Source organism: Gavia stellata, chromosome 3, assembly GCF_030936135.1.
Source record: "Gavia stellata isolate bGavSte3 chromosome 3, bGavSte3.hap2, whole genome shotgun sequence".
NCBI lineage: Eukaryota > Metazoa > Chordata > Aves > Gaviiformes > Gaviidae > Gavia > Gavia stellata.
In genome coordinates, this window is record NC_082596.1 from 57,024,216 (window position 1) to 57,050,695 (window position 26,480).

General features: G+C 42.4%; 1 protein-coding gene across 2 annotated transcripts; it reads left to right on the top strand.

The window, feature by feature from the left end:
• TWSG1 (twisted gastrulation BMP signaling modulator 1) lies at nucleotides 1–25,107 on the top strand. Of its 2 annotated transcripts, none has more exons than XM_059815353.1 (5): nucleotides 1–30; nucleotides 2,202–2,367; nucleotides 10,256–10,355; nucleotides 14,535–14,801; nucleotides 23,422–25,107. In XM_059815353.1, the coding sequence occupies exons 2-5, from the start codon at nucleotides 2,245–2,247 to the stop codon at nucleotides 23,601–23,603; spliced, it is 672 nt and encodes a 223-aa protein (XP_059671336.1). In that variant the 5' UTR covers nucleotides 1–30; nucleotides 2,202–2,244; the 3' UTR covers nucleotides 23,604–25,107. The 2 variants fall into 2 exon arrangements, with proteins under 2 accessions (XP_059671336.1, XP_059671338.1); XM_059815355.1 differs by having other exon boundaries at nucleotides 18–30; nucleotides 2,240–2,367.
• Nucleotides 25,108–26,480: the final 1,373 nt, after the last annotated feature.

The following is a 26,480-nucleotide window of genomic DNA, read 5'->3' on the forward strand; positions in this document are numbered from 1 at the left end:
CGGGGGGTGCCCGGCCCGCGGCGCCGTCCGGTGAGCCAGCCGCTGGCGGAGCGGGAGGGCGCGGAGGGAGAGGTGCGGGCGGCGGCGCCGGCGGGATGGAGCTGGTGGCCGGGGAGGAGGCGGCGGCGGGGCCGCGGCTGCTTCTTTGTGGAAGGAAAGTTTCGGTGCGGCTCGGCGCAGCCGCCCCGCTGCCTGCCTGCCTGCCTGCCTGCCGGAGGAGGAGGAGGAGGAGGAGGAGGAGGCCGGGGCCCCCGCCGCCGGGAGGGGCGGCTTTCGGCGGCGCTCCCCGTGCGGGCCCCCGCCTGCCCCGGGCCGCTTCGGCAGGGGGGTGCGCTCCCTGTCACCGGCCTCCCGGGCCCCTGGCAGTGCCATCTTTGGGGCCTGGGCCTCCCGGGAGGCGGCGGGGGGCCTCGGCGGGGAGGGGGAGCCGAGCGCGGGTTGGTCGGCCGGAGGGGGTTTTTGGGTCTTTTCCGCCGCGGGTGTGAGCCCGCCGGTGCGGGAAAGCGGTGCTGAGCCGGGGCTGGGGGAAGCCGGTGCCGCCGGGGCGGGCTGCAGCAGCGGAGGGGCGGCGGGCGGGAGTCGTGCTCCGGGGGGACGGGGGAGATGCCGGATAAAAGTCTCGGGAAGCAGCGGGAGGTGAAAGGAGAACACAGCGGCGGGGGGGAGCCTGGGGAAGGGGTACGGACGCGGTCAGCCCGGGGCGCATCCGAGCAGGGCGCTCGTGGAGCGGGCATCGCTCCGGCTCCGCTTCTCGGGAGGCTTTTACACAGCAGCCGAGCACGGCCCGTTGTCGAAAGGACGCGGTGCGGTGTTAAAACACGCCTGGACGGCTCATCCCGCCAAGCATCGTGCTTGCCTTGGCTCCTGCGCCTGGCCCGCGGGAGTGCAGCACCCGGTGGGTTTGGGTCTGGAGCGCCTCTAGTTTCAGGGAAACTTTCTTGGCAGCGGGTTAGCAGGGAGAGGAAGCGGTGACCCCCTTCTGAGGGGAAAGCTCCCGTGTTCGCCATGCGTGCCCCCGGGTGTTGCGGGGAGGGTCCCTCACAACCCTGCATGGGTACAGATGGCGGTGCGCCCAACGCGGGGAGACTCAGAAGCGTTTAATAACCGTTGTAAGAAAGACTAATCTGACGCAGGCTTTTAAGTGTCCAGATTGTGCCTTATTTACACGTTGGCTTGTTTTTCTACTTTGTTGCGTTTGGATATTGCTCGTTGGGAGCGTTGGGATTTTTAGTTCATAAAGCAGAAGAACATTTCTAGATACCAAAAGAAAGAAATCCGGTGCCCCATTAACATTTTTTCCCCTCTTACGAGAACAATACAGGCTCACTGTCAGCTTGCCCAAACTTGGGCTGCCTTTTATTATATATTGGTACGGTGCCTAGTGCAATAGGGTCCTCTTTTGACTGGGTTCACATGCTAAGCACAAGTAAGAACTCGCTGGCACACCGCTAATCATGCTGTATTGGTAACAAATACCACCAGCTGAGACGCTGGGTTGTCACAACGGGAGAAAGGTGGAATGCTTTGAACAAACGCAGTTCTGTCCTTGAAGTAGCAGATGCTCATCTCGGGTTGACTTCAGTCGCTTGCACGGCTCTTGAAAGCAATGTGGTTCAAAGTTTCCAGTACTTTTTATTTTTAATTTTGGTGTCTGTATTTTTAAGAAAAGAAGTTAACAACTTTGTGATTTAATTGAAAGCCTATGTGACATCTAACTGTCAGTATGAAAACAACTGTCTGTCTACATTAAAGGTGACACGACAACTTACCTTCCAAGCTGTAAAAGGTTGCTGTATAGCTTTGGTCCTAGACACCTATGTCTACCTTTAGCCTGAGGAGATACTGCATGAAACCTATCTGTCTGCTTTATGCATTTACAGAATTAGGTCTTTATTGGTTGGTTTCCTCTTCTGAGGCATTTTTTTATCATCACTGCTTATAGGGTATCATATTTGATATTGCAAACTCGAGATTGTTCACTTTATTGCAGTTTTAATCCAAAGGTGCAATAGCAGAAAGCAGATAACTGGGGAAGGAGGGGTTGGGTTTGTTGTTAAACACTCCAATTTGGCCTTCCCCCCCCCCCCCCCAAAAAAAAAAATTAATCTTTATTGAAGGAGTTGCAAGGGGGAGGGGCAGTAGCATTTAACTTGTGTTCCAATAGCCTTTTCAGTTGCTGGTTTTTATTGTTTTTATTTCAGTGCTGGTTGAAGTACATGTGAAAATTGCTCACCTGCAGGAAACATGAGGTCACAGTACGTCACAGCGCCCACAGTCACTGTCCTTCTGTTCCTGCTGTGGATCCAGTCATCAACAGGCTGCAATAAGGCTCTCTGTGCTAGCGATGTCAGTAAATGCCTGATACAGGTACAACTCGTGTTTCCTTTGTTTGCTCTTAAGCGTTTAAGAAACAGTTTTGAAGCTGTGTCTTGAAAAGATCCAGTGATACAGATAACAGGTATTTTTTGTTAAATAGTGTCTTTTTAAAGAAGTTAATTTGGTCTCCTGCACATATAAATGCAGATTAACAACCACTTCATAGATAATATTAAGTGCATGTGTATATGGGCATGTTTCTTTTTTTAATGGAAACATTTTCAAGTTGAGGATTATGTTTGCTGGGTTACTGTTAGAAGCCACTACGAGTCACGCTGTTAGTTTTCAGTCTCTTTCTTCTTTGTTAGTGATGTTATCAACAAGCAGCAATTTAAAACAGACATTTTATTAGAAAGGTTTCTGTGGGCAACAAATGGGTTTTTTTAAAGGTATCTGCAATACCAGCAGTTCAAATGTGCTTACAATGTTCCCATATCTGTCTGAGATGTTCCCCTTATCTCTTCCCCTTAACTTGCAATCTGTCCATTTTCTTAACTCTCCTGGCCCAGGTGGAGGGTCAGTAGTCAGCCTGATGCTCTCCGTAACACCAGGTTTGTACAGTTGATGAAAAGATGCCTAAAAACTCACATGAGAGAACTAACATGAGTAGAGACCTAACTTGTCTTCAAGTCCTGAGGTGCACCTGGGAAAAGCTTTTTGCGCAGGAGGGACCTGTGGCTATTAATGGTAATGAGCAAGCTCTGAAAGCATGCTGGTCTACCTTAAAAAAAACAACAAAAACAATCAAACCCAGAAAATCCCAAACAGAACACTTGCAGGTTGAACTTGTAGGCAATGGATGTTAAACTCAAATCCAGCTGCTGCTTTTGACTCACTGTGTGTAATGTTCACACAGTGAAAGAAACAGACTTGAGACCAGGTTGCTCTTCTTATAGCAGGAGTTGAGGCATGGAGTGCAGCAGAACAAAGTGCCTTTTGTAGCAGAATTGCAAGCGGTTCTGGTATCTACCAAGTCTTTATTTACTAATGGTGTATTGAGCACGCTTTTTGACTTCATACTGGAAAAAAAAGGAGCCATCATGTGGTCAGAATAGAATAGACTAGACTGGAAGGGACCTACAACGATCATCTAGTCCAACTGCCTGACCAATTCAGGGCTGACCAAAAGTTAAAGCATGTTGTTAAGTGCATTGTCCAAATGCCTCTTAAACACTGACAGGCTTGGGGCATCGACCACCTCTCTAGGAAGCCTGTTCCAGTGTTTGGCCACCCTCTCGGTAACGAAATGCTTCCTGATGTCCAGTCTAAACCTCCCATGGCGCAGCTTTGAACCATTCCCATGTGTCCTATCACTGGATCCCAGGGAGAAGAGATCAGCACCTCCCTCTCCATGTCCCCTCCTCAGGAAGCTGTAGAGAGCAATGAGGTTGCCCCTCAGCCTCCTTTTCTCCAAAACTAGACAAACCCAGAGTCCTCAGCTGCTCCTCATAAGGAATTCCTTCCAGCTCTTTCACCAGCTTTGTTGTCCTCCTCTGGATGCATTCAATTGTGGGGTGAGTTGCAGCTTCTTTAAAAGAAACTATTTCTTACTGCCTCTTTATAGATTGCAAATGCAAAAGCAGAGAGCACAAATATCATATGCCAGTAACGTGCTAGTATGTTTGCTGTAAATGTATAATCACAGTCTGGAGAGCGATGCAGAAGTGGCATGAAGCATTTCCATGTTTCCTTCATTCCATTGACTTTTGTATAAAATTTGCCTGGTTTACAAATAAAAATACTTGCCAGATTTACGAGTCCATCCTGTGGAATGAAGACTGACTGTAAGGCTGAACTGTCTCCTTTCTGGCTTCTGTACTGCTGTTGCTTTTTTAAGAAAAAAAAAAAAAAATCACTGTTGCTTCTAACTCAGCCACGGTCTGTAGAATTGTTAAATACAGGAGCAAGCAAGAGCCTTTTGACTTTCACATTTTCAAAGACGTCAGTGGTTTTGCTGGTACATTGGGCATTGTGCACTGTGGCAAACTGATGTGCTTACAAGTTCCTTCTTTTGCATTTTTTCATATAACCTCTTGAAACCTTTAAAAAGGCTTGAAACCTTTAAAAAGTAAGATGCCAGTTGTGGCACTGGATGTACGAGGCACTTAAATAGCAAGCACAGTGGTACAGATATGTTGACACATATTCGGGAGAAAGCAGTTGCTCTGGATGAATGGGGATGAAGGGAAAACCAGGCAAGGTTTATTGTCTCCTCTTCCTCTGCCGCTAAGGGAGTCCACTACCCATAAAAGTACAGACATCTCCTTCCCACTTCCTTTTATCAGAGTCAAGCTTGAGACACCCAGCATTTAAACTTTAATTTTATGAGCTGGTCTGAATAGAGTACAGCCCAGGAGAAGTGGAGCTGATGCTACTGGAGTCCTGCCTCGGCTGGGAATAAGACGGCCGAGGTTCGGTGCTGCATGGAGGTGGCTCACACGACTGTGCTTTACGTGGATTATGTTGACATCTCTGTAGCGACAGAGCCCTGTGCATGCAAAGAGACCCCTGTACTGCTTTACTTGTTGTAGGTGTGTTCTCTCTTTACTTTGTACAGGTGATGTGAAATCTGTTTTTAAAGCACTTCCTTAAAACTGAAATCATATGCAATTCTGCGAGACCCTAAAGTAACCCAGGCCATGTGTGAATTGTGTACAATTATGGCAGAATGCTGCTGTTCATTTTCACCATCTGGCTGCTCTCTTCCTGCAAACAGGCCTGACATACCAGTCAGTGTTCATTCTTTATAAAAGAACAGATCAGGTCAGACTAGTCTGATTGTGGATATGAAGATCCTAAAGCTTTGACTTAAAGCAATTGTCATCTTTCTTGGCTTTTTTTTTTCCTTTTTTTTTTTAATCTTCAGCACTGTTGTGGCAGAAGCACTGCATGCTATGTGAAGTGCATGTTACTTCTTGGGTAGGTATACAAGTAGAGTATATCCCTGTATTTTTTTTCCCCCTCTAAACTCTTCCTTCTGGAGAAATCTGAACTTAAAAATAAATTACTGTGTTGAGTGAGTTTGCTTGACTATCGCATGACATTTTTCCCTAACCTATTTTTATAACTGTTCTAGTTTGTCAAGATCTGTGGCTTGAAACCAAGATAATGTCACTCGGAGACAACTGGGGGAGCAAACAGAATGTGAATGTTTGTCATCTGCATCTGCGTGCAGAAAGTGAGGCTGCCTGTTGTAGAGACATAATGAAACAAAAGACCTACTCTCTCAAAAAGCATACAGTTAACATAAATATTTTTGCCAGCATGGCTAGAAGTCAGTACAGTGATTATTGCTGCTCCTTAGGAGCTGCTCTGCTTAAGGGTGGTCTCTACATAAATATTTATTTTGTTAGATCCAGAACAGAGCATGAGATCAACAACTCGCCTGCATTCAGCTCTCTTTTTACATCTTGAGGCTCTAGCTTCCTTGATGCTCTGTAGTCTACTTCTTTTTCTGTAGGCAAAGACCTATAAGAAAATAGCTTCAGGCATCTCTCCACATAAGCTTAGCCTTCACAAAAAAACTTTGTGGCTTCCTGTAGTCATTGAAGGAGTTGTGGCTAAGACTTGGGAGTGTCGGCAGAGTGGGACCACAAAATTAATTCCCTTGAAGGCTTTGGATGTAGCACCTTCCCATGTCTCTGGGATTGTGGCATTGAAGTCAATAACTGACTGTTACCTTGCTTTTCAGGTAGGCCACCGAGCGCTGGTTGCACGTGACATGCGTATTGCAGTATTTATTCTAGCACATCTGTTGTTGACCTGGACGCATGGGTTGTTTTGATGTTTCCATGTGTGGAGGAGATGAGAAGGCCAGTTACGCTTGCTGGGTGGAGTGGAGGCGTATATTGTGTCTTTGCAACATGGAGGAAATCCTTGAAAGCAGAAACCTCTAGGATGGCATGTTCCCACAATCGTTTGTAGCAAACGGGTTTGAGGCAAGTCCCAGGCTGGCTTTTGCGTTGCAGAGCTACCTGCAGTAGTCAGGCTTGGGTGGTACATCCGTGTTGTGCTGGAAGCAGAGTTTTGCTGTCTCATCTGCAACAGCTCTTTAAACTACTGCTGTATGTAGGAAACAAATGGTGCTATAGTTCAGGCATGGATTTCAGATCTTTCTAAAGAGGAGTTGTTTTCCGGAGTATACAGAGTTTTCACTCCTGAACGCTACATGCCTGCAGTCACCTTGGCTGGTGCGTTATCGTTCCGATTAAAATCTCCCTTCACCTTTGTCTTCAAGTCCTGTTAATCTTGTGTACAAACTTGTCAGCTTGAAAGGATTTCCAAGACTTTTTAGCCCTGTGTTATGAAATAAACACCACTCCTTAACATCAGGGCTTAGGTATCTAAAAATTACTTTTAGTGTGTATGGGGTAGCTGTAGTATGTAATACAGTTGGGTTAAAAAAACAGTTCTGGGTGGTTTGCTTCCAGGAGATTTTCTGTTATTAAACTGTTCTAGGAAAAAACATTAGCTCTCTTTCTTTCACCCTCCCTTCCCATTTGCAAAGATGTTGCCAATGCCTTCAGGTCCTGTTTCTCACTGCACTGAGAAAATAGTCTCTGTCGTTTCAAGAAGGCTTTGAAAAAATGCAGATGTTAAATACCTTGTAAAAATCTTTATTTGCTCTCTGGAGCAGAAGTATCTTTATTGTACGAACATGCCTGCTTCCTATTTAATGCTGTATTTTTAGACTGAGCGGCTTATTTCTTGCCTAGCAAAATACATTCTCCAATGCACCTTCAGTAGTTCAGCTTGGGAAGTTGCCAAATTGACTTATGAGTAATATTTTCTTCCACTGACGCCTCACCACCCCCAGCTATCAACAAGGAACGTTTCTCATTCTGCCTCGCTTCACCCACGTCTCATGTAAGCATTCTTTTAAAAAGATGTATCCTGTACAAGTATCCAGTGTGGATGAGTCAGGCAGGACTCAAGAGTGGTTAAGGAAACCATGTACGTGCAAACACATATATGGAAAAACATACAGTTAATTGCCCTGAAGAGACAGCTGAACTCTGAAAAGGGGGGAGCTGGAGAGCTGTGCAGAAGACTATTTAGGTTGCTCTCTTCCTTCCTCCCCCTCCAAAAAAAAGGTAAATAGAACATAAATTTAAAAAATTACACTGCTCATAAGCCCTTCTGTAAAACTAAAGTTGTTAAAATACTGGTATAGTGATGCTATCCAAGCTAGTGCTTACACATATCGAAGCTAAGCAGAGGTTTTTTTATTACATTGCAAATTAAAGGTTACACTTAATTCAGTGAGAATACTCTTCTCTTAGGTTCACTGCAGCAACTTAAATTTAGTGAATTTTCTGGCTTTGATTCATACATTACATTTAATAGTTTATGGAGAATTGCCTCCTCCCATGTACTGGTTTGTTGCAATGTCTTTAATAAGTTTGAAGTTGTTTGCCCAGTTTTACTGTTGAAGAACAAATATATAGGATATTTTTAATGCTAATATGTATTAATACTGTTCTCTGGCCAAGGTAACAGTACTTTACTCATGGTTGTTTTTAAAGTTGTTTTATTCAGGCTTTTTATTCTCAAGGCTGACACAATCTGTTTATCAAACGGTAAGATAAATATTTTAGAAATACGTCATTCATTCACATAAGTCATCTTTCTAAGTTTGTGGCATCTCCTCTTGTGGAAAAAAATTGTATATTTTATTAATGAGCCTGTTTTTCATCTTTGACTTGGAAACAGCATAGTAAGAGGTGACATTAATAAACTTTGACGATTAAAAAGTAAAAAATCTTGGTAGTTTTCCACTCTGTAAATAAAAATTCAAGACTTACTAAGGCTTCATATTGCAAAAATGCATGTGAAGCAGGAGTTCACGCTCAATCACTCAGCAGGGCAAACAGTTCACCTTAAACTGTGCAGGCAACAGCATTTCTCAGCATTACGTAGAACACGCAGTAGTTTGTGAATTTTCTTTCTTTGCTGGCTTCGAGAAGATTTGTGGTCTGGGATGAAGTGAATGGAAAAATAACAGATCAATGTATTTATACCGCATTAATACATTGTAGCACGTCTGCAGCAGGTTTGGGGGTTTGTTGAGTTTTGGTCCAGAACTGGGAGCCCTGCAGCTTCATTTGCTGTATTCTTAAGCCTTGTCCCCAGCTGGACCTCGCTCTGGCCTCATCCTTGGAAGTGCACTCTTTGGTCTTCTGTGGGCCCCCATGAGTTGGTGCGAGAGACGGGTGATCCCTGTGCAGTTCAACAGGTTGTGGACATTTGCAGTTGCCAGTGTTGCAGAATAAAGAGAGAATGGGGGTCGTACATAATTGGGTGGATGTTTGCGCCTTGCCTTGCCTAGCAAATGCACTCCTGATGTTTGGTGTAAAAATGCCTCCTTTCTTCCCTACCTGATGCTTCTTGACAATAGCAGGTAAAGAATTACTTGAAAAGCAGAGTTTTACCTCCTCAGCTTCTTCCCAAGGTGCTACAAAAAGACACTGCAGGTGATGTTTGTGTCTACCTGTAAGGAGTGGTGTCCCTGACCCAGCTGCGGTTACCTAGGGTGGAGCCTCAAGTGGCAACTCCAGGTTAGGAGAATTTCATGCCAAACCGTCTTCTTGCCCTTCCCTCCTGTCCATCTGTGTCTCCCAACCACGCTGTGATGTGTTCCTCCCCTGCCTCTGGAGAACGGGATCAAAGAGCGGGGATGGATGTCATCTTTTCCCTGGTCCGGTGCATAGCAGAGATTTGCCGATGGCTCTTCCAGTAAAGCTGGGGGTGGGAAGGATCCTGTGGTCAGTGTTTCCAGTAACAGGATTTTATTTTCTGGTCTGTTGTGCATAATGTGATAGTTAGACATCATCAAAAACAAATTCTTAGACAGGACAACGAAATGTGACTTCTTGACTGTCCACGATTTGCACTACGGCATAATTCAAGCCCATATATTTCCATCATGCAGCCGCAGTCTTTTGGCTGAACTGGAATTACTAGTGCAGATTTGAGCTAGAGGAAGGACAGCGCCTTATTTTTAGATTTCCTTCATACGTATAGGCTATTTCCATGCTTTGAGGTCCACAAGTGCAGTGTCTTCAGAAGGACTGCTAAACCAGCGCCTTCAGGTTTAGGAAGCATGAAGAGAAAAGTTTGTCTTCTTGCTTCCATGCCTTTTCCTTTTTTCTAGCTTAATAACGGTTAAAGAAAAATGTGTTTGCGTACCATTTCACTTTCTAGAGGCTCCAGAAATGTTGGAAGTATCCCAAGGTGTCGATTGCGGGGGAAGGAGGGAGAGGGTTGTTTTCATAATAGCAAAAATGAATCAGCTGGACCTGGGGAAAAAAAAAAAAATCTGGTCACTAATATTGCAAATGGAAAGCATTCAGAGATGCACAAAATCCTGTGGTCAGATGACTTAACCAAGTAAGTTCCTTTTAGAATCCATGAATAGGTGTGATGGTAGACATTGTGTATCTTCTTGAGTATGCACATACTGCTTATAGTAACTTTCTTTTTTAACTAAATTACAGTGTTTGCACACTATTTATATATAAAGTAACGTCCTTTGAATTTCCTGTTGTGATGGGAAAAACATTCAAAGAACTTGTAGAGTCAGGCATACATAGAAGCGCACACACCTTTCCCATGAATAGGATTTTTTTCTCTTTTAAATGCTGACTTCAGATTTGTCTTTAGAATCTCACCTTTAAAAAAAAAACAACTTGCAAAAGATCTTTTTGTAAACTAAGATCGGTTCTTTGGCTGTAACTATTTTACCATTTACTCACTGTATTAGTGTACTAAGCTTTTTTAATGCTGTAATTTGAGTTGCGGTTTGAGGAAGAATCGCTATGCCGTGTTAGCATTTTACATCTGGGGTTGCTGTGGTGTAATGAGTTTCTGTTGTTTTCAGGAGCTGTGTCAGTGCCGCCCTGGGGAAGGGAACTGTTCCTGCTGTAAGGAGTGCATGCTGTGCCTGGGCACACTTTGGGATGAGTGCTGCGACTGTGTTGGTAAGTTTGCATTTGTTTGGGATTTTCTTCTTGTTTTAAATTGCTTCCCCCTGCCACATGCTGAGTTCATGGTCTTATAATAGAAGTAAAACATCAGGACAGAATCTGTGCTTTAAATATCTTACAGCTCATTCTGTGGGTACTGAATAAATTACTGTGGGGAAACAAACATTTGAAGGCTGTATCTGTTCTATGGAGTGGGGGGTGGCAGCAGTCCAGATTTTGCTTGGTTAATGTCGTTATAACTGGCTCTTAATTTTGTCTCTAAAACATAAACTCCTTTTTGAGTTGTTATCTTGAGGAAACTACGCAGCACCTGCTTCATGGGGTTGGATGCTGTGTGGAGGTTTCTAAGTGTAAAGTGGATTGACAGATAACCACACATGGACAATTCTAGGTTTGAGTTCCCCTGTGAATCCTTGGGACTAGTAGTAAACATGCATGGCCCAACACTTTCATCATTCTTTTATTTGCAAAAAGAGCTCTTTGTGGAGGGTAAGAAAGAGGCATACAAGTTCTTACTGTAGGATTAGATGACAGTCTTAACAAGAACAGCATTACTGCTAACAGGTAGTATTCAGTGTTTCCAGATCTCTGCAAGTGAATGCTGCCCCTGCTTAAGGAGGATATATTCTATTTCTGTCTCTTGTTTTGCCATTCAAAATTCACCGGGCTTCCGTGAAGGGGACACGTCTTGAGTGTTGTAACTGCTCTCAGTTTCGCTGGCTGGCTGGGTTTTCTCTGAATTCACGAAGATTAGCTTCAAAATGCTCCTTTTCAGTGCAGTCCATTGCTTCTTCTGTTTCATCATGATGTGACTATGCTTTCCGGCATTCTGCTTTTTGCTTGGTTCTGGCTAGCTTACCTTTGCTTTGCTGTCTTTCAGTAAGTAGAGGAGTGGCATGGTCATGTGCATGTGTGATTCTTCCCAATGAAAAAGTGAAATATATGTATCTCTGTCTCTCCTTTTTTCCTCATCCCCTTTGCCCTTCCAGTGTCATCTTGATTTTTGTAATGTAATACTAAAGTGTGCTGTTGTGATGTTCAGTCATAGGGGTGGGGAATAAGATAGTAGGATATTTCCCTAGTTCAGAAGCATTATCTGCTGTAGAAAGCAAGGCTTAGTGTGCTGATCTCCTCTAGGGAGAGGAAGAACTTATGTCTTGGGATTGTGAAGGAAAAGAGCTGAGTCCACACACAGGTTTTTTTCCTAAATCTGCAGATTACTCACTGTTCTGCTGCTCTTCCCCATGGTGTTATCCAGGAGAGAGGTTAACGAGGTTTTAGGTTCAGTTTCCCAGTACTGAGTAAACTAAAACATCTCCTGATGGTTCTGCAGGTGCCTCAGACCTTGTTGGTTCTATGGTATGGACCTGTTCTTCTTCTCTTCAGTGTAGGGTCATCCTTGCTGTAGCCTTATTCAGATGAAGAAACAGGAGTGCATGCCATACCCAGCTTCCTGGAGACAGTTCTTTGCTGATACTTGAGCTGATATTTAAGTCTCTTTATAAGCTGATCACATCTAATGTAAAAGCAGCTAGGTTGGTATGTCTTTCAGCTCATTTCTGCTCTGAGGTCAAGAATTACCTACCAACTTCCAGCATTAATTTTACTTCTGGTCAGTTATCCTGTGTTTTCTGTGGATCTTATCTCCCTTCTCTGACAGGGATAGAGACGATAGAGGAGGGAGAACAACAACAGGTTCCTCTTTCCTCTGTTTTTCTAAGCTTTGTGGATTAAGCTTTTCTAGTCCCTCATGTAAAGGCTTGTCTGCTTCCATCATTTCAATAGCCCATTTCTGCATCTTCTCATCCAAGAAAGATGGATTGGGACTGGGTACAACTCTATGGGATGGCTAAAATCTCCATGTGAGAACTGTAATGCTGGAAGGGAATTTGGATTTTCCACTAACAATATGTAGTAAGAGATGGGTAAGAAAAGGGAACAAAAGAAGGAAAAATACTTAAATTGAAAGGAATATTGTATGGCTTGTTACAGTTGAATACATTTGTGTTTCTTTCAGTTGCAGGAGACCTAGCTCTAGCATAATGGCGTAGTTACGTTCTAAATTCTGGTTATCAAATTTTGTCTTAAATCATTGGCTTCCAAAGCAGTGATGTAGACATGTTTGTTCCTTACTAGTTGCCCTTAAGTTAAGCTTAATTATTTTTACTTTAACCAAAGCTACTGTATGATAATAACCTAAATGATTCTATGATTCTATTGTAATTATTATAATGAAAATACTTTTAAAAAATGTTAAGAGGGAAGGAGCTTTGTGGAATGAGCAGTTACCCATTAAACTATGAGCAATGGTTTCTTGGTACCATCTTCAGATAATATTTTCATACTGGATTGATATGCACACAAACTGTACACATTCTGCAATAATTTGATAAACAATCTTGATGTTATTTTTTTTCCTGTGTCTCCTTCTTATCAGTGAAATTTATTTTCTGAATCCAGCCTGACAGAAGGGGCCTCTAGAAAGGCTTCCATTTCACAACATTAATACAATGATATCAACTAAAGTATACATCTCTTGATGTATCTGTATGAAAGTCTTACCTGGTTTGATATCTTCCCAATTAAATTTTAGGTGGGCATCCTTTATTACAATTGTATGGTGAATATTCCAAGTGCATACTAAAAGGTAATAATGCAGTGATAGAAAATTTTTTATTAAAGCAGTGAGTCTAGGAACATCCGTGAAGAACAAACCTAGTTGAGAGGAGTAGAAAAATAACTGTTCACAGTGGGAAGTTTGTGTAAGTGGAATTACTTTTTAATGTGACCTGATGTTGTTTGGATGAGAAGCTTATTTTTTTTCCTACCCAATAATTGGCTCACCTTTTTATAGGAGCAGACTATCTTGTGTTTTTCCTATTATTAAATGCTGGCAATGCTAACGACTTACTTAAGACTTGCCAGATCTCGTGCTAATCGTCATGGACGAACTTCACTCTGTTTTGTTCATTATGGAAGTCCATCTACTTAGATTGAAAAGATTGTGGTTTTGTATAAGGCTCTGGTTAAACATGATTTCTGAAGCTGGAGTCCTGATGTATCTGCAGGGCAGGAGATGCTTCTCTGGTTGTGTGGGGCAGGTAGACTTTTATGTCCCGTGTCACTTTGATACTTTGAGGATTGGTGTGCTTTGCAGCTGTAGCTGTCTAATACTGTGGCTGTGAAACTACCCGAAACGATATCCAGATGTACATGAGGAAAAGGGATTTGTCTGTCTCTTGCCAGGTGACTTCTAATAGTGTTTTATGGCTTCTGAGTTTAAATACCTATGCAGATACAACTTGTCTTTTTAATCTTGCTTGTTTCAATGTTCAGATTAAATCAAGATACCCTTCAGTTTCATTGCTAGTAATAAATGTTAGTGTTTAAATGGTTAATGAAAAACTGGCACCTGCATTGCACATCACAAAAACATTTTTTAGGAAGTGGCAAAGAGCAAAAACATTACAAGGTTTCAAAAAAGATACTACAAAAGTTGTTGAAATATAAGGAGGAGGTAACCTGGAAATAAGTATTTAGCCTGTAGTGACCCCTCCAACTAAGTAGCAAAACAAGGTTCATCTCAGCTGTCTCTAAGCAGGTAAAGTAATTCAGACTCTTGCTCCCTCCTGATAGCGATCTTTGCATCTCTGGCAGATGACTAAAAAGATCTAATGCACTGCTGCAGCAGCTGAGATTGAATATTTGAATTGTGACCAAAAGTTTCATGTACCTCAGGACTTGTCAAGATACTATCTTCGTTCAGTCATAAGCTTTCATTCCAGATTTATGCTAGTATCGATTACACTGTGCTTTGTCTCTTTTCCCAGGGGAAACAAACCTTTCATTGAACTCTTCATATTCTAAACTAATGCTAATACAAAAAGGGAAGCCAAGCGCTCTTTAGGTGAGGTTTTTCTTTTCACCTGAATCTCACAAATCCCAGGTGTGTTTTGTGGAAGTCTGCAAAGATCTGAAACTTGCTGTTATGGAAAGCTTATCCTGCTGTATTTGGTGGCACTTCAGCTATAGAGCTAAGAGTAGGATATATATAAAAGGGCTCTTTTCTGCTTAGCAAAAAAAAAGCAATTTTAATTTTCTAAATATTGCTGCCTGTTTCAAGGAGAAGAGTTTAGGGAGTTTCCTGTAACTTACTGTTTCATTCCTCTGCAGGTATGTGCAATCCTCGCAATTACAGTGACACACCTCCAACATCTAAGAGCACTGTCGAGGAGTTGCATGAACCAATTCCTTCACTTTTCCGGGCACTGACAGAAGGGGATACTCAGCTGAACTGGAATATCGTTTCCTTCCCTGTGGCAGAAGAACTGTCGCACCACGAGAACCTCGTTTCCTTTTTAGAAACAGTGAACCAGCCACAGCATCAGAACATCTCTGTTCCAAGCAACAACGTCCACGCACCTTACTCTAGTGACAAAGGTAATGAGTGTAGTGTCTAAATACCTAGCATTTCCTCTTGTCTCTTTCAGTAGCCTTCTCAGTGCATATTCTGTACTTGTCTGTACTCGCTGCTTCTTTTCCCATAAAAAAGTGTGAAAAGTTCAGGCTAATTTTGAGCATGGTATAACAAAAGGAGTGAGGAAAAAGTATTGAGGAAAGTGGAAGATGGTGTCAAAGTGTCTGATCATCTTAGGAGATGCTGAACCATATGAGTTTGTTATCTCTATATAATTCTTCCTATGGCATGAGGCAGTTTGTTTACATTACTTCATGTGCACTGGCACGGTGCATTCTTTGACTTTGAAGCAGTTACCTGTAGCTTAGGAGACAGGACAGACCAAAAACTGAACCCAAATCATGTGTCGCAACAGAGGTAGGCAACTGGAACGCATGGCTTCAGAGGTTTGAGAAAGCCACATGCCATAAACACTGTATCTGGAGTAGATGTTTATTTCTTCTGTCTGAGCTGACATAACTTGAACTCTTTAGAAGGATGGTTTGTAGGAAGTCCAGGATTAATAGTAAACCTGCGTTAAGATTAGCAAGATCGCTCTTCATGTTGAGGAGGGATGTGTGACAAGACAATCTTAAAAATAAGCAATTTGGGGGCAGGGGTTCAACTTACGGACTCATTTCTCTTATGTCAAGTTTTTGATATTCTCACCTTTAGGTTAGAGGACAGACTTCAGAATATTGTTTGCTGGGGCGGGGGGAGATGAGAAGTTTGAGGTAGTGACAACAGTGGCATAAGAAAAATACTCTCTGCTTCTTGGTTTCTACACTAAACCTGAAATACTTTTCCCTGCAAATCATTACATCAGACTTAAAACAATCTCATAAACAGTTCATAGTGAAATTGCTGCCTAACAGGGAAAAAAGAGCATCTGATTTGTTTTATTAGTGTAATTAATGCTTTGCTTCCTTCCCAACACACACTTTAAATATTCGTAACCCCATATATTGCTGTTGTGATGGTTCTTTTATCTTATCAATGAAAGATACCCTAATTGATGGACACGCTGCTTTTCCATACCATTGTGAACCTTTGACCTAGTTACTTTTCTGAGTAGGACTGCTGTTAATTAAATGGGACCGTAATGGCAACTTTTCTCATTTCCTTTGGTTAAGGCACATTAGAAAAATAAATTAATTCCAGAACTGGGAAACCAGATGGTCAGAAAGTATCTCATTCATATGTCTTTGATGTTATTAAAATGCTTGCTTGCCATTATGAGGGTGATGCAGAAAGCCATGTTAAATGGCAAGCCACAGAAAGCCCTGTGTGCAAACACTACAGTATTTAAAGATGTAAATTATATTTGGGGAAAAAAAATTATGCTTAGAACAATCTTGAATATATCCCACTGTACTTAGGTACTGCAGCCCAGATGGCTGTTCCCTGACAGTCCTTTACTACCATACCAACAGGATGGGCTAATGATGGTTTTGGATTAAACTTGGAATTTGAATTGCATCTCAAGGGTGTGGAGGAGTTTTGAGTTTAACAACACAGACAAATACATAACACTGCAATTTTTTCTTAGTCAAAAGTCTCCTTAATTTCATTTACTAAGAATGTATTAGAGATTAGGTTGAGAGAGCTTTCACTGGAATCATGACAGTCCAAAAACAACAGTTATATTTGGAAATAGTTACCAAATGCCACTGGTCTTCAGGCTTCAGTAGACACTTAGAACAGAAATAAATGTCAGAGCTGTTCTTGTAATCATTGGCTATGCCTCCTCCATCTTAGTGATCAGTGAAGAACTGGAAAACGTAGAAAATGACTTTCAACATCCTATACTTTAAGTATCTACATATGTAAGCCTGTTGAGGAGTCTCCCTTTTCTTGGTCACAATGTAGATAACTTTGTAGTGCTGTGCTTTTTCAGAAGTCATATTAAAGTTTGCTTATAAAAACATGGATGATTTGACCCTTGAGAACAGAAGAAGGTGGAAAGAAAAGTTGGCTGCAGGCCTTGGTCAGTTGATGTTTATTATGGTGGAAACAAGGACAACTGGGGAATTGTACCTCTTGCGTTGGATGTTGTGTGAGCCGTGGGGTGGCATTGTTTTTAACACTTTTTTGATGAGTTCATTGGGGAAGCGGTAACCAAAAGGTGGAAGGGTAGTAGGTCAAGGGCTAAAGAGCCTTGTGAGCATGGACACAGAGAGGGAGCCCAGGAAGTTGCTGGAGTCTGATGGCTTCTGCCATGCAAAGTTCGGTCACACAATCAAGTCACTGTGGTTTAACAACCTAGCATGTGTTAGAAGAACCACTGAAAGAGAGGGTGGGTCTGTGCGTGTGTATGTGTGTGTGCTCAGTTGCAGTAAATACAAGCATAGCCTGCAGTGGAAGAAGCTGAAGACCGTCTCTTTACCCTTTCATTCTCCCCAAACGTGCTGCTAGGCTTAAGGGCAGATCTTGCAAATGCAGACGTCCTTAAGGTGAGTCACTAACCAGTTGTCTTCAAGGCCGTGACATTCAGGGATTTGAAAGAATATTCCTGTGAGCAGGAACACAGATGCTTTATGTTTTTGTTACAGTGCTGTGCCTCCTCCATTTTGGGTTCTTCTGTAGCTCCTTGCATGCTTCACTCCAACATGGTGTACTGGCAGCAGCCTATTGCATTGCCTGTAAAGACAGAGGGGCTAATGAGAGGTAGATTTTGGTAAGGTAGTCTCTGTGCTGTCTTCTGGAATACATCCCAAAATTTGGAAAGGCTCTGCCTACAAATACCCCATGTCACATCATGTAGCACAGTTCTGATTTTAATTTCAGCGCGCGTTCATGCAGGGATTGCTGTTAAGCTGGTCCAAGGTGCCAGACTCGCTCGATGCAGTTCTGACTAAGTGCCAGGAAAAGCAGCACCAGCCACGGGAACTCACGAGCTTTGTGCCTGAGTGGCGTGAAGCCACGGGCCCCAGGAGGGCAGCTGTAGATCTGGGAGGAGGTGGGGTGCAGTGGGATATAAAGCATTCCTTTCTCACCCCAGCCTACTGTGAGCCCAGCTGCCAGACCTTGAACTTCCCTGTTATTATCTTAATGAGTGTCTTCCCTTTCCTCCTGTGAATTGACTTTTAATGTTTTAGCTGCCAAAGTATGTATGCACTGCTGGAGCTGCTGTAGTTCTTCATATCAGTAGTTTCTGGCATTTGAGCCACTACTTCAGAGAGGATTGTGATGGTTATTAATCTAGAGCTACATTTATACTTTATTATTTTTGCTATACTTTTAGCTGATACCCTCAGAGCTCTGAACTGCGAGTTCAGATGTTTAAATAAGCTTAATTGTTTCAGATGATGACAGGATGTTGGCGAGAGAGGGGGGGAACTAGATAATCTTTTGGCAACTGATGAAACAAAAATCTGTGTTGGAGTTAAGGGTTTCTGACTTACACTGCTTGGTGACACGGGGGTTGGCGTCCGCTCTGCACTTCCGCTCCCCTCCAGTGCCAGCCAGATAGAGGAGAGGTAGAAATCCACTGGAGTGGCATCTACTTCTGTAGGTACTCTAGGAAGATTTTTATTTATTTATTTATTTTTAATGTTTCTTTTTATAAGTTCTGATTGGCATAAAATGGTATGGCTGCTGGATGGACAATTACCTTTTCAAAGTACTTTTAGAGCTACTGATAAACAGACCAGCAGACAACTGAACTTACGTAGCACCTTTAACTTCAAAGGTGGCATACAGGGAATTGTCATTAACTGGGAAAGTTTTTTTCATCTTGTAGGTAGGCATTTTTCCCTTAACTTACAAGAACGGAATTGTTTTATCTTCTCCGGGTTGCTAAATTCCTCCATAGTGCACCAATACAGATCTCACTTGCAGCACAGACAGTATCATAGCAAAGCGTGATAGAAACACGAGTCCGTTTCTTCTGGTCATTTTGAATTTAGACTTGATTGTTGTTTCTCCTACGCAACCTTCGTTGAGTATGAATTGGGGGGAAAAAAAGGTGAGAAACTCATGATCTGGGAAAAAAAAAATGCTGCTGCATCCTTCTCCCTCCCCGCACCCGTAATCTGTAGTCCTTACTACGTGAAAATGGGCAAAATGCAAATGAAAGAGTTGTTACTGCACAAAGTAACATCCTTTTTATCTACACTGAGGGAGCCAAGTGATGACTATGTAATTAGGTTTGTGAAACAATTTAAATACTCTCTGGGTTCCCATCTGAGCCTGTAGGTATGTATTTTTTCCCCCGTGTAACTCTGTTTCTGCAGCCTATAGAGAGGGATTTAATGCTTGATGGGAGGAACTCTCCTGCTTTCAGTAATTCAGCATCTACATGGGCACACAGACACTGCTGAGGAGGGGACCAGGAGTGTCCCGTGACAAACAAGTGCACCCTGGCCAATCTGACTCATTCAGACCTGGCAAGTCTCTGAGTGAGTGAGACTTCAGAAGCAGTTTGGTAGCATATACAATGGAGCGTGTCCTCCAGTTGCTTACGAGAGCTACTGGGAACCAGCCAGGTCTACTGCTGGCTCTGGCCTGCAATGTACAGTCTGTCCTCTCCCCTTTGCAGCATTTTTGGACTGGTCCTCTAGGACCTAATAGTCTTGGCTTGTGTGCAGGTGGAAACAAACTTTCTTCCCCACTCTCCAGTCAGTCAAAATTAATGTCCTTGGTTGTTGCTGCCACCTTAATAAGGTTAAAGTCTGGCTTTGGTTCCCATTTTGGTACTGGGAGAGTGGTTGAGGAGACCAGTCTCTCCAGTCTCACAGGGCCCAACTGCTGTCATGATTCTGCAAGGGTTATGGGCCTGGTGCTGCCATCTTCCAGCCTCCTTCCCACTGAAGATATCGTCACCCATGCAAAAGCACACCTCAGTGTTACTGCTGAAGAAAGCCTTACATGCCTCCAGCCAGGTCATGATGCACAGAGGGAACATGCCAGGCTGAGTGGGCCCTCATGGGGAGGGAGCCACTCTGGGCATTTCAGTGCTCTGAGGAGATGGTGCTTGAAAAGAGGGCCAAGCGAAGTTGTCTTTGTAGTGAAGAGCTAGATGGTGCCTCTGTGGGTCAGAACTACCATAGGGGTTCTCTGCAGTGCATTAAAAACTGGATGCCGCTGCTCTGGAACAGCTGGGACTAGCCATCTCTGGCTATGAGGAGGAGTAAAAGGGGAAGGACAGCCTTTGGGTAGACCAAGCCTGGACAGTGAGCCCTGCTGTCAGAGGAAAAGCAGAGGCGAGACTGCTGGGAGGGGTGCCAGTAAGAGCCGGCAGCTGCTTTATACGTCTTGCTGCTGGAGGAGGACCAGTGTTTGGTTTCCTCGGGATGGTGCTGCCGGTTGTGTCCGTCTGCTGCTGTACATGTGCTCTGCTCTTTGTGTTACAGCCTGGTCTTGCACAGGCTGTGCCTGTGTCCTGAGCCACCAACATAGTGCATGTGTTGGTTGGATTCCACTGAGCAGCAGGCAGGAACTTCAGGCATAGGTAGTTCAGTGTCATTGATCTTTGCATCCTAGAAATCTTCTTCCACAAGAGTTTTATTTCAAGTTTCAGCAGGCATCAGCTGATGAATTGGGCTTCACCAGAACTTCTGAACTGGTACTGTCACAGATGAGGCTAACACGAAGGTGAACACAGGCATCCCTTAACACAGACAGGACTGATCATTCTCTGGTGTGAAGACAGACTGCAAGTGCTGGGAACAGCTAACCCACCTCAGAGTGTGCACAACCTTCCTGACAATCTTTCCTGACCTTGCTGGCTTTCCTTTGCATGTTGCAAGTAGGAGTGCAGTGATCAACATGATAGCAGTGAGCACTTCTAGCCACCCTTTGGAGAGAACTCTGGTTTCTTTTAAAGAGTTGTTCCACTACTATCTAGAGAGAGCCATGAGTCATTTTGCCTTCTCAAGCTGATCTGGAGACTGTGTCAGTCAGGTGGAGATGGCATCTCAAAAACCGATTTTGCAGCAAGAAATCTTTCTGGATTAGCCGGGATTGCCTGTTTTGGGGCAGAGGCTGTGTGCCTCCAGCTGACATCTCTAAGGCTGACCTTACGGCATTTAAGGTCAAACTTAAGGGAAAAAACCTACTAAAAAGGGATCAACAGAGTGAATTGGGATTAAGCAAGAGGGTATAAAGAGTATGAATACTTCTTAGAGAGGCTCTGTAAGGTTCCTGTGCTTGCACACTAGCACTGAATTGGATCTTAGTGATGAACACTGTGTGGAGACCCACCTCTACTTTTTCATACCCTACTCTTCCACTGAAAACCTCCTTTGAGGAGTGAGGGGGACAGATACTTGGGAATGCCTGGGCCTCCTGAGAATGGAGGGTGTATGCTCCTTCTTGGGACCCAGGCAATCTTAGGTTTTTTTGTTGCTGGTGAAGAAATGTTGTCAAGTCCTTGTGTGTTCTTCATAACAAGATGGAGCTGCTGTGTGGCACCCAGGTGGATTCTTGCCCGTGAGTCTGTGCTGGCTGCATGTCCTTACCACTTTTCAGCTTTGGTTGAGCACTTCAGGTGTATACTTGGCTGGTCACTCTTTGCTCGTGCTACTATAGCATACACTTCTGTTGTGCTCTTTTCCCCTCCCCTCTGTGAATAAAGTATCCTTACTGAAGCTGTAGATCTGTTGGGTGGTTTTAGGCGGAGGTTTTGTTCTTGAGAACTCTTCCTTTGGTTGCTGTGCCTCAGGCTTTATTACAAAGGGTCACAGAAATAGAAGTGCCAAGAATGGGACAGGACTTACACAGCCACAGTGTATTTTGTTGACATTCCTAGCAGTAATTCAGGTAGTCCAAGACTTCTTGGACAACGGCAGCTTTACTCACAGCACAGCTTTCCTGGGAGCAGAAAACAGCTTCAGCTCTGGGTCTGCACTTCCTACCCAAGATCCTTATTGCCTGTTGCACTGTGTATGGTGTCTGCAAGAAGTGTACATCAGTTCAGAGCCTGAACAAGGCAGTTAATTCTCTCTTGCTTTCAGTGGGCTGTCAGAATGTCCTGTGACCCTCTTGCAGCTGTTTAGGTAGTAGAAAAATAATTTGGCAGTGGTCGGGGTTCCCTCATACATGTTTTGACAAATGGTAATTCTTAAAAGGGTAGGCATTGTTTCCAGATGTCAAGGTGGAGGACACGTCCACAGAAAAGCTGGCAGGTACATCGTGCCCTCCTCTGTGTTGTGCTGTTCCTTGCCACGTGCCCACAGAGATAATCTGTTGTTGGTGCTGGGGAGACTGACTGCATAGATCTGATGGTTTGTAGGGTGACGGAGACCCTTGCTGGCCTCAACTTACCTTTGGACCTCACCTTAGGAGCTTGCCATGAGATATGCATACTACTGAAGTTGCTAATCTGTGAGGCACCAATGTTTTGAAGGGGAGGTTCTGGTGCGCTTCAGCCTCCCAAGACTTGCTCACAGACAAGAGACTGAATAAACGCTATGGTTAACAACTACACTGCTCCGAGAGTCCTTTGATTACTCACCTTTCTCCATAATCATTCAAAAAAAACAACTCACTGTCTTGATTTACCATTTATGTTTGGACTGCATTGGAACGTAGGTCAGTATGTTTCTCCTGGATCCATGCACCATAAGTAGTAATAGGCTAGAAAGCCCCTTGACATTTCCCACTCTCAAATCTGTCTGATGTGTGCAAGTGAGACATTCATGTTTGGAGACAGCTTTCAGTTGCGCTTTTCCCCAAAGTGTGCGAAGCTACGCTGGAGGTAAATCTGATGCAATCAATGTCCTTTGGAGGATGAACAAAGTTACAGTGTAATCACCCGGTCAGCACAGCAGAAAGTTGGTAGAATCTGTCAGCTTGGAGAATTGGAAGTAGACTGGGGAAGGATGTTTTTGTTTTATAGTTGGGGTGAATGCCTCAGCTCCAGTTTGAGGTTGCAACACCAAACTTCATGGCATTTCAAGTAATTACATGGATGTTAGAAGAATAAAGTCGGCTCTTAGGCAGAAGGGGTTTCTTAATCTTGGTAGTAAAGCTGGTGGTGGTGCAAAAAAAAAAAAAAGAAAAAAGTATACATTTTCAAGTTGAGGAAAACAGGATTCTCTAGCTCTGTGATGTAATGTAATTTAAGAATATTGTTGAGTTGTGGGGGGGAGGAAATCTTTACACTTATTTAAGTGGGGTTTGGTGGTTTTTTTTAAAATAACTTCTCTAAACCTGAACTTTTTAATGATAGCATATAATAACTGCTGGCAACTGTGAAAGTGGTATCTTGTTGATAAAGGTATTACCTTCAGAGGACACATGCTTGCTTCTTATTTTGGCAGTAGCCCATCCTTACACTTTAAAAGATATCCCTCATAACCGTGGGACACAAAAGAAACCCAACAAAAACATTCTTGCCTGTGACTATAGAAATAAATTAATCCAGAGGCAGAGCAGACAACAGGTTGAGTTGTAGACACTGAAAACTTGAAGTTGATAGATTGCACCTTGGGTCTCTGTCTCTTCTCTCTGCTTTCACTATCACCTGTTTTTTCTTTATGCCTCATAGTCATGATGATTTGCAATCCTAATTCAAAAGCTGCACATTTAATTAATTTTTAACTAACCTTTAAAAATATTTTAAGACCTTTTAAACCAAAATTTTTCCCCTTCTTGGTTTAGAACACATGTGTACTGTGGTGTATTTTGATGACTGCATGTCAATACATCAGTGCAAGATCTCTTGTGAGTCCATGGGAGCATCCAAATACCGATGGTTTCACAACGCCTGCTGTGAGTGTATTGGGCCAGAATGCATCGACTATGGCAGTAAAACTGTAAAATGTATGAACTGCATGTTTTGAAGCAGGAAAATTGTAATATAACAATACTGAAGCCAAAGTAATCTCTCTCAGTTAAAGAGATGGGGATTGCAAATACTGCGTTTTGGTGGAGTGCCTGCTGGTTGCAATTAAATGTACCTGGTTGAAAAAAGATGTATAAAATCTGAAAACTTTTTTCTTTTTTTTTTTAATTCATGTAAGCAAGGCTAACTAGTAGAAGTTTCAAACTATGTTTTAAGTTTATTTTTCTTTATTTCTGCTCAAATGGTACAGCCATGCTCATCCTTGCTGTCTGATTGTTTTCCTTTGATTTCCAAGTATTGACTATACTGGTTTTCAGAATGTAGTACTGTATCTTGTAGTTTAGAGTAGGGAAACCTTAAGAATATGGTAATGAGATTCCCATCATTTAAGTTCAACAAATAATTAAATGGCTGCTAGGTTGGAGGGGGGTGGTTGTTCTTTAGGGGTTGGTTTTTTGGTTTTAGTTTCTGGGTTTGTTTTTTTAACTTTATTATCTTCCAGTTTCTGAGCTTAGCCTTCTATTGTGAAAATGGTATTTGGACAAAAAGAAAAAATCATGTTTCCTCAAGTTGAACGCATGGGCTGTCATGGATAAAATCCTAACTTCTTAGAAGGGCTGCCCAACAAAATACTATGTATGGGACACTTTTCCTCCAAGTTGCATTTACCCTGCTCTCATAAGTACATTGGGGCCTGTGTTGCATAATTTATATACTAAAAAAAAAAAATCTTTTCAGTCTTCTCTTAGATACCAAAATAAAGCTGTTAAGTGCAGTTGCATCTCCCTCCTCTCTGCTGTTCTGTAGGGTTGCTTACTCCCCAAATGTTCAGTCCAGTAAAGGAAACATGAAAAGGTTATTATGGATTGAATGGCTGAATGAATAAAGAAGAATAAAACAACATGAACTAGCAAGTGGTACAGGGTAACCAATTGAGCAGTTGGCAGTAGGCATGTTCCCATTTAGTAGTTTGCTGTGAATATTTATTCCAAAATGTAGTAATTTTTTTCTCCCATGAAATGTTGTCACTGAAGAAGGGAAGATGTGTCCGCAAAGGCAAAATTAGGATGTTCTGAGTTTAGAACATTTTGCCCATTTTTCTAAGAATTTTAATATGTTGACAGTTACATAGCAGTTACTATGACCCAGCTAGGTCTCCATTGATAATGGTACTAAGTACAGGAATAAAGTGTATGAGTAGTTAATGATCAGCTTTTTGTATTTATAATGATGTGGGTTTTAACTCCTTGAAAATTTTTTTAATGCATATATGCATATGCACACACACAAAAAATGGACTATTCGTGTTTCTCTCACTAACTTCAGTCTAGAGGGATTAAACTGTTTTCTAGTTACACCTGTCTATCTGTACCATGTACAAATGAAAGCAGTCATTTTAAATTTATTTTGTTGAAAAGTTTGCCTGAATGTTTTCATTTTTTTCTCATGATACAGTTCTTTCAGTACGATGAAATAATAATAAAAAAATCTACTCTTGTGAAATAACGTTACTTTCTTCAGTCTCTTTTTCAGCTACAAAGTAGTACTTGAAAGATGAATGTTTATTGTTTTGAACTAGTGGATAATGGAATACCTTCATACTTTAAACTTGCAATTAAGTGATAAAAAAATCATAGATGTGAATAGAAAAACTTATCGTGAAGGTGTTGTTCTTCCTATATTTGACAATACACGTTATCTTTTCTTCTGCTTGAGTTTCTTAAAAAGAACGGAGAGAAAGAATATGTTAGAGTAGCTGTGACTTGTTTTAGCTGGAGGGTGATGCATCATCATTCTTGACCAAGATAGGAGACATATAGTAAGCATTGCTACAGGTCATTAGCATGCTTCGGATTCTTGCAGTATTAAAATTATTGGAAACATTATGGTAGTTCATAATCTTCTCGGGGGGGAAAAAACAGGGCTCATGTTTCTGGACAGGCACCTGCCGCCCCATGGATCTGTTACACCATCTCCATCGACATCATTGGAATTTCACCTTGAGATCAAGTCAAGGGAAGAAGGGTCGGGACCAGGAGGGAAGGGAGGACTGGCCTAACAGATGGCCAGGAAACACTGTGGGGAATGGCATAAACATGTAAATACAGTTGTCTGCCTAATGGCCTGAGAGTAGGTAGTTGAGGATGCACACTTTCTGGGGCTTGCCTTATTTTTTGTAATTCCTGATGGTGTCTAGAGTTTGCTGTAAGCATTGTGTGTATGCAAATGTCATACAGCAACATCCAGTGTATTTTATTACGATGAGTGTTTTAAGAGGTATTTTAATAAAAAGACATTACTGGTTCATGTGTTTTCTTTCTCATGATTTTCTCAGGGCAAATGTTACCAGGAAGCATAGTATAAAAGTTACTGATCTAGATGTACGGAATAATACAGAGAATTATTAAATCTTCAGCAGTTTTTTCCAAAATTAAAATTGTAGTTGCCTTTTAAGTTTTTTCTTAACATAAATCAATAAAATAGAATTTTATTAATAGTCAAAATGTTCTTTCTGACAGAAATCGAATAATTTTGGAAGGTTGTTTATTTAGTCTTACTCCATTTTGCAAGAAAAATAATAATTTGTTTTGGGGGCTCTTACTTCACCTAGGCCTGGATACCAGCAAACCATCACCTACGTAAGTGCTTTAGAATACTTAAGAACATACTTTAAAAACTTTTCTGGCTAGGAATCTTCTCCAGGTAAAGCATCAGCCAGTTTTATCACTGTCCTTCAGGATAGAATTGTAAATCACTGAACTTAAAGGGAAGCAAAAAAGGGAATGCATATAATAAGGAATGACACAAATCCCTAGTCTGTTGGGGTTCTGACTGAGAAGGGGTTGAAGGCCTTTTGTTGTTCTTTCTTTAAAAG